At 40.3% G+C, this 13205-nt stretch overlaps 1 protein-coding gene across 1 annotated transcript in view; it reads right to left on the reverse strand.

Annotated features, from left to right (window-relative positions):
• Nucleotides 1-3016: 3016 nt before the first annotated feature.
• Nucleotides 3017-13205, reverse strand: part of CDCP2 (CUB domain containing protein 2) — a 28405-nt gene continuing 18216 nt past the window's right edge. Inside the window, exons 5-6 of the mRNA XM_044430463.1 lie at nt 6573-6751; nt 3017-3334 (exon numbers count right to left, since the gene is read on the reverse strand). Of these exons, the coding sequence (XP_044286398.1) occupies nt 3017-3334; nt 6573-6751 (497 nt within the window). The remainder of the gene's footprint in view (nt 3335-6572; nt 6752-13205) is intronic.

The following is a 13205-nucleotide window of genomic DNA, read 5'->3' on the forward strand; positions in this document are numbered from 1 at the left end:
ATCTGTGCCAGAGTATGACAATAGACTGGATTAGGGTGAACAACCTGTAACAGATGGAGGATGCTCAACTTGAACCTCCTCTTGAGGGAGCAGGTTCAATATTTGGGGGTTCTTCTTGAGCCATCTTTGTCACTGGATGCCTCAGTGACAATGGATTGCTTTCTACCAGCTTTGATAACTTGCTCTCTTGGCACGATTAGCATGGTTGCAATAATCAACAATCTAGTAATCTCTGCAATGCTATCTATGTGGGATTGCCCTCAATGGCTGTTCAGAAACAGCAGTTTGTACAAAATGCCACAGAAAGATTAATTACTGAGATCTTTTTTTTAAATTTTATTATTTTCTCTACAAATCTAAACTAAAACAGCGATTATTCCCAAGACATCGGACATACTGAATTAACATCTTACTCTTTTTACAGTTAATAACGATACTCAATTCTACATATAGTCCTGTTTCTCTAACCAATAATAATAGGAATTCCAAGTTTGATAGAAGTATGTATCTTCCTTCTCCTTCAAAGACAGAGTCAATCTATCCATTTCCACACAATCCAATGTTGAGCAAATATAATTACTGAGATCTAAAGGTCTGAAATATAACACTATTTTGGGCTTGTTTGGTCTGATTCAGGCCTACACAGTTTGGACAGCAATACTTGATGGAAGCCATCTCCCAACCACAATCTACACTGACACTGCACATAACACCGAAGACTTTCCTCTAAATGCTACCCCTTGGCAGGTTTGGTTGGTGACCAAGCAACAAGAAGGGTCTTCTCAGTGGCAGCCCCCTCAATTATGAAAAATTCTCCAATCTGAGGCTTACCCAACATCCCATCTACGGTTCTTTCAGCCTCAAAATAAAATTGCTCTCTGAGGAATTTTGGAGTTCTAAGTAGCTGTTGATTATATCAACTGTTCTAACAGGCCTAGATGTATTAATTTTACTTGTTTATGTCACTTTTTAAAACTTTGTAGCAAATTTATGGTGTTTTACTGTTGTTTATTCTTTATACTGTATTTATTGTATTTTATTAATTGTACACCACCCAGAGAGGTTTGAAATAAAACACATACATATATTAAGGATTTCGTGGCCAGGTCTCAGTCACTGCTCATTTAACATTGGGAGGGTATATACATCATGCTATCTAGCTATCTAGTTATGTCCCTGTAAACCTCACATCCCCCAATTAGCAATGTAAAATAAATAAATAAAGGGAAGCCTGAGTTTTGACAGTTATCAAAGCTCTGTGCTCCCATAAGTGAAGCAGCTCACACTTTTCCACTTTCTCAAGCACCTAAAGTCTTGTATTACAGGCTGCCTCTTGCACTTTCTCAAGCATCCAAAGTCTTGGGAAAGGGTACTGACACTCAGAAGAGTCAAGTCTAACCAGAACGCCCCAACCCGTCCCCCAGCTGAATGATCTTACCAAGAAGTGGGTGACCTGTATGCCACACCCTTTGGCAAGCAAAGATCACTCACCAGGAGAAGTTATAGGCATACTAAGATCCTTGAAAGGGATCTACAAGCTTAGATTAGCATGCATCATCCTCAATAGGGTTTTTGTCTGATTACAGGTAGTTTGCACTTACATACTGATGAGATTTAAATAGTCTAGAGACTGTTTGTTTGCTCCAGGACTATATTAATTTGCCTTACATTTTCTAATAGAAGCAAACTCTAGGTTGTGAGCATGTAAAAATCTAGTTCATGCATAAATCAAGCAAAGAATGATTTCCCTCCCCATACCCTCTTTTAATTTGCAGAAAAGAAATGGAATATTAGATCTTAATCAGCACTCTGAAACTTTTCATCATGGCAGAAGCTGAGTTGGAAGTCTAGGGTGCAATATGTAGTATGCAAAAAGCTGTAAGTCATCCAACAAGCGTAAGAACACACCAACCCTCTGCTTCTAATGGGTACAAGATTATCCGTCTGTATTACAAGTTGTTTCTTGCAATGTCTCTTACAGATTGTTGTTTTTTCTCAGTACTTCATAAACAGTGTGATTCCTTCTCAAATGGGACAGGAAATACATGCTCAAGATCACTTAATGTAGATTAGTCCGTTGTTAATGTTCCTTAATCACAGGTTTCTTCACACAATCCAAAGGGTTAAAGAGCAGTTCAAGTATAAGAAACATTTAAAATGCTCTGCCTTCTTAAGTCTTTCTTCATACAGAAAATACTCCAGCTTCCCTATTAATTATAGTTGTTCCTTTCTGTACCTTTTCCAATGGTATTGTATTAGAGATTGGAAAGAGAACTAATGCAATGTTCTAAGTGTGGACACACCAGAGCTTTATATAGTGGCACTGTACATTACTTACAGTTTTATTTTCAAACCCTTTCTTAATTCCTAATATTAGGATTAAGAATAGTACTATAGTACACAGAGCAACAAAGTTACTGGTGTGTCTGAGAAATGTAATGCAATATAGATTGGAATTGTGCAAATGCAGCATTATTTTTTAAAAAGTCCCAGGAGGGACAAGTGCATACACAAAAATGAGAACTGGGTCAAAAAGGTACAAATTAATACTAAAAGAAAAATAATTGAGCAGGGCTAGTACAGGCACACAGATTGCTTGATTATAGAATTGTATAGGTTGTGTGTCCTGTTGACACTGTCTTCCAAATGAATCACTGTGTACTTTTCCCCTGCTACTTTTGTCTTTTCTATTTCTTCCTGCTCCCCCTCAGAAAATCTGCTACGGAGGAAAATATGGAATAGATGCACAGTACTTTTACTTGGGAGCATGAGGCACAGTCTGCCTGGGAGCACCCATGCTAAGAGTACACCAAACAACCACTGTTCAGATCCATGGTGTCCGGGACAAGGCCAGCCTTATCCTGCTGTGGCGAGCCGCTACTCTAAGCAGCCAGCAAAACTGGCTCCAGTGCAAGCTGCCGCTCATGTGCACCTGGCGTAGCTGGTGAGGAAGGAGTGAAATCAGGATGGAGATGCAGGCACAGGAGCTTCTGGCTCACATCCAGAAATGAGCATCTTATAGCAAGACTAACCCAACAATAGCAATTACCATCAGAATGCCAGCAAGAATACAGATGCTGATGAAGACAATATCACTGGTATCTTGGCCCTTGCTCTCATGCACTTCTGCTGTCTCCACATTCTCCTGTTGGGACTCTACCAGGTTCTCAGCATACTGGCTCAGCTTGTAGGGATCAGAGCCAGAGATAAGATTCACAGAGGCCTCTTTCCTTTTAGGTTCACACTGCACTTCATATTGGTGAATGTCCTCCTGATTTCCATCCGAAAAGTCAATATACAGGATGCTGACAATCACAGATGTGTTGTTTCTTTTCTAAAAGACAAAGGAAAAGAAGTAGCCTATGAACCATCTCATTTTCTTCATCACTCTTTCAAAGAAGTGAAGCTTTGTACTCTGTCTGGTATTAATTTTATCTTTAATATTTGTTAACTTCTTAGTTAAAATAACTTACATAATGTCATACAAGGCAGTGGAATCCAGGCAAGCTGCCCAACTTATGATCGACCAAGCTGAACATGGCCCATAATTGATATATTGTGGCTGCCACATGTGTGACAGCTCTATGTTTTTGCAGTGCCAGGCAAGCAGCAAACCTGGAGGATTACCAAGTTCCTTGTGTACCACCATACATGGTTAGTGAACTGTTTGGCTTGGTGGATCACATATTGCCGAGGCCTATAAGAAGAAAAGACAGAAGGCAATATAGCTCTGAAAGTTTACAGATCAAATTTGGGGTCAGGAACACTGCAATCTTTGCACACAGCTCAACTTAACAGCAAGATATGTGGGGGGGGGGCATAGTTCAGTGGAAGGGCAAATATGTTGCATGTGGAGGAGTCCAGGTTAAAGCTCTGCCATCAAGCCCTGCCATATCCATGAAGGACTGGAAAAGCTCCTGCTTGAAACCCTGAGGAACTGCTGCCAGCCAGCACTGAAAATACCAGGCTAGCTGGATCACAGGTCCAACTCAGGATAAGGCAGCTTCATATGCCCTAACGTAGGTTAGTTACAAATTTTACTAACAACTAGAACAAGCAAGATATGTGTGTTCCTGCTGTGACATTCAGTACCGGTACATTGTTTTACATTTCAGTGGTAGAGATGCAGAATATTCTATCTGACTTGCATATGCTGTGGATGTAGACCAGACAGCAAGAAAATCAATACTAGTCTCTTGATTATGAGCTACTCACAGCTGGTGAATAATCCTTTTCATTCTAAAGGTAAGCTCTGCCCTTCCCAACCAAAGTACATTGGTCAATCAATGTAGGCCTTTATCAGAGCATGCATTAAAATACTTGTAGAGTTTTCCTTTTCAAAGAGGGAATGGTGCACAAAGAAGGTGCCAAGGAAAGTACTTCTCAAACTCCATGAAGGTAGAAAAAGCAAAATTGGATTGCCCATTATATTAACAGCTTGTCTTGCCACTATGACCTTTTACATAAGTTCTAAGACATAAAGTGACAAATACACATCATTATTAGGCAATTGTTCTAGTTGAATTTCTTTCTGACCTTATGGAATCACACAGTGATACAATAAGGACATAAGTTTGAAGGGTATTTGATCATGACTGGTAAAAATTGTAATAAAAGATGCCTTGATTGCTATGGTTATTTCACACACACACACACACACACACACGGAGGGGAGAGATAGAATATTCTGAGTCATTCATGAACCCAAAATGCTCAGCAGCCTAGTGGTTAGATGTACTATTAGGAATGGAAATGCTCTATTTTCTCTTACTCTGTTCTCTGCCACTGTTATTTAATCCAGGTTTTATGCAGGAACCTTGCTCTTTGTACACTACTGAATCAAAAGATGTTACATAATTTTCTTGGGATCAGACAGTGGAAGCACTCAGTGGACACTTTTAAGAATGTGGGACCTAGAGCATGATGTGTCATGCATGATGTGTTATCTATACGCAGATATCCTGAAGGTTATTTTTGTTTTTAAAAAACCTTAACTTAAAAACAGCTCGTGGAAGTAATGGTATCAAAATGTATGGGGACAGTGGTGTGAGGGACATGTTAGCTTTCTACCTCCTGCTGTTTCTCTGATTGAAGTGCCCCACCCAGGAAGCTTCTGTTAGGACAAATAGGAGATACTATTCCAATGAAAGCAGAAACATCAAAAATTATTTTCATCAGGACCTCTGTAGGGGAAGAAAGGGTTAAAGCCCACCTCTTTTCTGCCGATCCATCAGTCTCCTCAAGGGCTGCTATTTGCATTTTAAAATACATGCACATTAAATGCCAAGTCTATTTTGGCCCTCCATTTTTCTTTGTGCAACTTGAAAATAATTTAACATATGGTGAATGAAAAAATGCTTAGGAAGCAGCAAAGCAGCTTAGACTTCTCCAAATGAAGAAGTGGCCATGTATTCTTATGATCATGATGACTTCTTCCAGAAGAAAATGCTTAATGGTTTAAATAAATCTGTTTGCCAGAGCATGAATCTTTCTATGACTGTACCTTAGGAAGAAAACAGTCACACGAGCTTCCGACTTCGGGATGGATACAACATAGGCATCCGGAACAAAAATGAAGGCACATTTGCATTATGCATATGGTTGCGGCATGAGTTCACAGACTATTTATCTGAGAGTCTCCAGGAATGTCCTGAGATCAGAGTATAAGCGAGGGAAAGGAAGGGGCAGAGGTTGGCCACGTGCCCATTCGCTTGCATGGGGTACTAACAAAAATCACAGTACCTGGGCTAGCAGGCTGGGAAACTGCCACAGAACAATAGATGTTAAAAGATATCCCTCCCCAGATAATGCTTTCAACTCTGTTAGCTGCTCCATGCACAGGCATATCCGATATTATAAGGAAGTCTTGCATCAGTTTCCTCTGTGTGTGCATAGTATATCCCATGGGACTGTGGGTGAGGGGCTGGATGGGATATCACCCAGGAACCTCATGTATACCACCATGAGTTCCATGATGGAAGAAAGATGGTCCATGTATTTATTGCTATGTATTTGTTTTTTAATTATTAATATTTATATACTGCTTCAATGACTGAAAAGCCATCAACTTCGTATACAACAATTTAAAACACAATAAAATGATAAAAAGTCAAAAAGAATAAAACACTGTATTAAAATATCAATAGAAATAGTGGCTAAAATAATTGAATTAAATAAATAATATATCTATTATGGGATCCCCCAGAGTAATAGCCTTTTCAGCTTCTTCCTTATTTAATGATACAGCCTAGGGGAGTCATGTGTCCTCTTTTTCAGAGGATGGTCCACTATTTGAAAGGCTGTCATGTTTAATACCAATTTAAAGATAAAGAATCACAAGAGCTGTTGTCCACCAACAATTAGCACCTTTTTGACTGAGTAGGCTAGCACACAGGTCTTCCACACTATATACTGCATTTCTATTACATAAAGATATTTATTTCTAAATTTGCATTTGTATGACCTGGTGAACATTCAGTCTCTGCTGTACATGGGGCCTGGGCAGCAAGCCTTTCACTAGGGCATAGCAGTGATAAATAAAAATCTAGGCTTCCCCAGCACTGATCACTTACCTGCGGTTCTGTACCACAGGTTTCAAACCTCGCATGTATTCTAAAGTTCAAGCCAACAACTTGTGCAGGGCAGGAGGGTATCCCCAAATATATCTTATTTCTCTCCAGCTGTTCCAGTGATTGGGTAGGGATTTGGATTTGAAACTCTGTCCGTGTGCAGCTGATGTTCATGGGAACAACTGCAAGAATGAGAACAAAATAAAGCAAGAACTTTCTCTGAAATCATAGGAGGGTAGCAACAAATAATCTAAAACATCTCCAGAGTAAAATCATGGGCATAGCAACACAGCATTATCTAGAAGTTAATGGCCTAAATAGATATATCCAAGCACTGTTTGGCCCAACTCTAAAAGTGGTAACCAAACTCACTAGTGTTATGTCCCACGGTTTTACAGATGAGATTAGAGACCAGTTGGTATTTTTAAGAGAAGGTTTTTTTATTTCCTGTATAGGGACAACACTCTCCCACAAGGACGGGATGGGTGCCGCGCCCTGTAAAGGGACAACGGAGTATTTATACCTTGTTACAAACAAAGGGAGAATTGTTTTTGACAGCCTACGCAAGCGAGCTGGCATGATGCAGAGGCGAGACGGTTTTGCGGTTAGTCCATATTTTGATACAAAAGCGGAGCGGCTTGCAGCTAGCCTATCCTTTTAAGCAGAACACTCTGTATATGCCTGGGGCGGCTGACAAGCCTCCTATTGTGCTCTATTGTGCTGACCCCAATACACAACTGATAGCCTCCTGCCACACCAATCCTGCCAGGTGGGTGCAGCCCAACAACTAGCACAGCATTCATATACCTTTCCATATAATTATTGGTCACACTGAGAATTTAGTTGCTAACAGGCTTCCATGGCCTAAAGTTTCATCACTTTCCCTCTCTACCTGCTCTTACGTTCTCAATGAGCATTCATTCCTTGATCTGAATGTCTTAGCTTCATTCCTTCAACACACTGGTTGCACAACTTCACTGCAGCTACTGCAGCCTCCTTTTCAGGGCAATCATGTTAGGCAGTAACCCAGGTACACCTGGTGATCCATCTTAACCCTGGTTCTTCCTTGACACTAGCAGTAACCAAAGGAAGGTTCAGGTCCAATCCACTGTATTATTGCCTAATAACCAGTACAAGAGGTTAGCCCTGGTTGTGACACTAGGCCCAGCATAAAGGAATGAGTTCATGCTATGTACATTCTTCTGTGCATACAAGTAAGACTGGCCTTTTCTTATGTTACCTTTATGAATCTATAGAAAGGAATATCCTACATGGAGACAGGGACACAGTGAGGTGATTCTGGTGTCATGAAAATGAACAGAAGGCTTGAAGCTTCCAAAACATTACACCTGCAAGTTCATGCACTCTTCATTCCCTACTCATGGTTGTTTAACAGCCATACGGTTCTTCTGACCCTCTCGTTTTGCATCTGTAACTAACCAGTACTTTCAGTGAGGCTTTTTAAAGCATGGAAAATGAGGTATTTGAGAAAGTGAAAGTAAGTGTGGTCTTCTTTTGCATATTGCACTTTTTTGCTATATCAGAGTGCCACCTAGAGCTCATGCCTCAGAAAAGTAGGAAAAGAAATGCTGCTTGTGTAGTGCTTGGGTCTACTCATAAGTGTTGGGACAAGACCAAAGTAGATACAGTGGGTTAACAGCCTCATGTAGTAAAGCTCTGAAATTCTTTCTACAGTTGGTTCAGGAAGGGAGGAATAGTGAAATATGAGACACTGTATGCAAACATTCCTCCGGCAAAGTATACTTTAGCTATCATAATGGGTTGTTTTGATGCCTACTGGAATCCCAGAAAGAATGAACTGGGAAGATACAGCCTTTCCGCGAGAAACAAAGCATAGTGGAAGGCATTGAAGATCCAGTTCAAAGATCTAGCAGCCTGTTGCCATTTTGGAGATATCAACGGCTCCTTGATAAGGGGCTGGATAGTATATGGAATACAGGCCACACAGGTACAAGAGATTCCTGAAAGAAGCAGACTTGGACTTAGGCTTGGAGATTTGTCAGGCACTGAATTGTCCAAAGGCAGGATAAAAGTCTTGGAAGGAGAGACAGTGGAAACTGTGCATATAGTACAGAAGAGAGAATAAAACTAGATACAAGGACAACAGTAAACACCATAGAGCAATGTGGGGTAAAATATTCAAGATCAAAGAGGATTGCCCAACTTATACGAAATGCCACAGGCATGTCAAACTTAATCATTGTGTATCCAAGTGTCTAGCAAACTAAAAAAAGCCCAAAACTAGAAAATACACTATAAATATGGAGAGTGAATGTGAAGATATTCTGTAGGTAATAAACCAATTAGTAAACATGCTTTAGGAAAAATCAAACAGAACTATATAAGCAATTCTATGAACTATCTGCCTGGGGGATGAAACATTACCATTTCTAGGAGACTGTGGTGTCAGTTACAACATCCTCCCCATCCACTTAGGGAAGTCTCATATTCCATTAGAACAGGGGTCTCAAACTCAACTTACCTGGGGGCCGCTGGAAGTAGAGTCTGGGTGAGGCTGGGCCGCATCAAGTATTCCACCTCCGCGGTGGTGGTGGGCCACTCATCCCGCGGCCAGCCCGGGCGCCGCTGGCGCTATGAAGGCCGCAGGGCCCCTCCCCCGTGCCCTGCCTGTCCCGGCAATTGGCCCGCAGGCCGCGAGTTTGAGACCCCTGCATTAGAGGCTAGTCAGTGTCTAATAATGCATAATCACGCTATACCAAAATCAGTAGAAAAATATGAACTCAAAGTTTTTAACTAAAGAACAAAACACACACACACACACACAATAAGGCCAGAATTTGTAGTTGTGGATGATCAGAGAGTAGCATCAACTGTTAGGCCTTAAGGTGGTCCAGGCTATGCAAATAATAAAGGTATAATCCTATAACATGCTGAAAATGAATAGCAGATTGATGGAAAATTTAAATGTAACTGGAAGCTAGAATCAAGCAAGTACTCAGAGGGAACTTAGGTATGTGTTTGAGGAAGATGGACAGCTAGATGGAGTTTATAAACTAGAGACTGATATAAGAGTGAAGCCATTTAATTACTGATATAAGTGTTATATAAGTATTGGTAGCTTTAGTACAACCTCTGAAAAATGAATTGGAAAATATATAATAGCAGGTAAATTATTTAAACAGCAGAGAAATGTACAGACTAGATAAACAGTATATTGATGCTCCAAAAACCATCAGGGAAACTGAGAATGTACATAGATTTAAAGCCCTTAAATAAGCTATGAAAAGTAATTTTCCATTATCTACTGTTGAAGACATTGCTAGATCTATCAAAAACAAGACTATTCTCTATGATGTCAAAAATGGATTGTGGTATATTGAGCTGAATGAAGAATCCAGTTATTTGACCACATCTGTCAAGCCTTTGGGAGATGTCACTTGCTAAGAATGCCAGTGGTCATCAGTTCTGTTTGCAAGGTGTATCAAAACATGTTGACACAAGTCATGGAGGGTTTGGAAGGAATTTGAGCAATAGGTAGGAGAGGAAGTAATATCAAACTGAACAGGGACAAATTCCAAGTGAAGGTTGTAAAAGTACCAAAAAATGGCCATTTACTGACCTCAAGAGGCCTGCAGGTAGATCAAGAAAAAGCAAGAACTATTTGAGACATGCCACAATGCCAAGATCTCAAGAGAGACTAGGGATTTATGGGAAAGTCCAATTAATTAGTCTTGCACATATCTCTCAGGGAACTGTGAGATCCTGAGATCTTTTCACACCAAGAGACACTATGAGTACAGATGGCGCAACATGAAAGTGTTTTCTAAATGGTCATGAAGATGATTGCAGCAGCCCCCATTCTGAAGTATTACAGCTAAGACGAACCATTCATATTTCATAATGGTCCATCAAGAACTGATCTAGAGACCAGCATACTACCAGCAGAGCCTTATCAGTGTCCAAATTAAATAAGAAATACTTGCAATACTTTTTGGAATGGAGAATTTTTACCTAGTAAACATGAATGTGCAGTAGATGACCAGACTGATTATAAAGCCTGGAAAATATATGGAAAAACTCTTACTCAGTGCACCAAAGCATCTACAGTGCATGACAACATATTTACAGAAGTCTGATATGACAAATCTACCCAAAGACTTAATGTAATGTTTGCAAGTACTGTGAGCTGGATATGCCATTAGAAGCTGCCAAGGAGGGTTCAGAAGAAGCTACAATAGAAGCCTACCAATATGGCACAGTATTTATCTGAGAAAAGTCTGAGATGGAGATATTGATGTACAGAAGACGACAGCATCCTCCAAAGAGTAAAACTCATGGCATCACAGATTTGGCCAGAAACAAAAAATCACATACAATAAGAGATACACCATCGTTATAGATACAGGATGCATTCTTTCCCTATCTTCTGTAGTGAAAAAGCAGTTATATCAGAGGACCTTTGGGCAGAACAAACTGCGTTTATCGCATTGGAAACTGAAGAATGCCTACAGTCACCTGAGAAGCAGTCTACCGGTCAGGAATGAATAAGCAACCGAAGACATTCAAGGGGAAATGTGCCAAGCCAAACAAACACCGTTACAGCACGACATTTCAGAGAGACCTTAGATGTGCAACAATAGATGTGGATATGTTTAACTGAGCAGACAAGGAATTTAGAATCATTGTGCATTATTTTTAATATTTGGGAGAGATAGACCACTCATATGATATCTCTGCCAGAATGGTCTTAAGTAAAATAAAAACACACTTTGCAGGAGCAGTTTTGCATGACATAACAAGCTGCAGAAGCTTCTTGCTTAGGATGGCCTGTCAGGTTGCCCAGCCCCTTTTATGGTATTCCAGCGTGGAATTGTTCAGAAACCACATAAGAAACAATGGTCTGTTCTATGCTTTCCATGCTTCACCATGGTTTCTTTGATAGTCTGAACCCAGTATTGTGGCCTCCACAGTGCTATCATAGACTGCCCTGGGAAGGGTGGTTAGCTGCTGCAGGAGTGGTTACAGTGAACCAATATAGGACAGGATTTTAGTTCTGGGAGCTGATGGATATGTGCCAGAGGAATCAGCAGCCAGAGAAACGAGCAAGGAGCAAGGAGACGAAAACCATGCTAGCACATCATTCCAAAGACACCATGCAGGATTGCTTGTCATGACAAGTGAACCCAGCCTGCATGTCCAGATACTGCCTCCTCCCCAGTTCTCTCCAGGACATTCCAGAAACTCAGCAATGGCTGGGATTTTAACCATGCCATCCCAGGGCCTAAACTCAGCTCCAGCACAAAGGTTGATGAGTTGAAGAAAAAAAGACCCTTTATTCAACATGTTAATCCACAATCATAAAAGGTTCCAAGGGATAGTGGACAGATATTGAGACACCACTGAAGACATATAAGGGAAAAGAACCCCAGAAGGATCAGGTGATGGCATAGATTCAAAAGAGGGACAAGCTTGCAACAACCAGAGGATCCTCTGGGATTAGACAGGCAAAAAATTATTCTCAAGTGCTGGTTAGGGCAGAGACACACCAGAGGATAGTCTAAGGAAGATGAATGCAGAAGAAGAGACTGCAGCAAGAATACTGCCTGAGGCTACAAGGGAGTAAAATAAAGGATGACATCTTGTCATTTCTGAACCCAGACACATTTGAAGTACACTAGTTATAAAGAGAACTGTATACATATAAACCTATGTGTAAAGTTCCATTTTATTTTTTATTTCAATTGTTTTCTTTCTAAAATATGGAATTTATCAACATGAAAGAAATAATTAGATTTAAGCTGCATAGCTTATGCTTTCTGGGAGAAACCAGAAAGTAGCACCCACTACTTCTGGCCAGAGGGGAGAGTAGCCACAAATTCTGAAGGAATTCTGGATAGAAACGCTTGTTAAAATAAAACTTGCAAGTTTGCATTTAAAGGAGAGCCCAATTAAATTTGTGGGGTACAATCTACCAATTCTGAAATAAGTGATATTTGTAAATGTATAATATCTGAATTTTGCCCACCAGAATTCAACCTACACAATACAAACCAATAAGTCAGTAATAGGGAAGAGCTGTAGTACAGAAAATCTGCTCTAAATGACTTAACTGTAGAGGTGCTTTCAAATGAGGCTTTAATAGCACCATATGATCTCTATTTATTACATTTTTTTGCAAGGAAATCCCAGGCAGCTTACATAATCTTCTTCCGCCTTTCCCTGTTATATTCACAACAACCCTGTGAGGTAGGTTAGAGCGAGAATTTGTGACTGCCCAAAGGTTCCTGGCCAAGTGGGGACTAGAACTCATCTCCAATGACCTGGTCCAGCATTCTAATCACAAGCTCTCACCCTGCCTCATTCACAGAATTTCACACAGTATCTATATGTTTTTGTCGTACACTCATAACCCCCTTATGTATTCCTATAGCTTTGCCTTTTCTCTTGCTGCAGAAAATCTGTTAAGGGAAAAAACAATTCTAATAATAATTAATAGAATTGCTACATGGGGGCTTCTGATAAGTAGTGCTAGGAGCCCTGTGTCTGGAAACACCCCAAATGACTTTTAAAAGATACTTAATTTTAATTGACGTGTGGCTGATCTCTTCCAAAGCTTACCATGTTTATCTTAACTTAGAAATGCAACCTGGCACA

The sequence above is a fragment of the Varanus komodoensis genome, unplaced genomic scaffold, assembly GCF_004798865.1.
Source record: "Varanus komodoensis strain SLA01 unplaced genomic scaffold, ASM479886v1 scaffold20_1, whole genome shotgun sequence".
In the NCBI taxonomy this organism is placed as follows: Eukaryota; Metazoa; Chordata; class Lepidosauria; order Squamata; family Varanidae; genus Varanus; species Varanus komodoensis.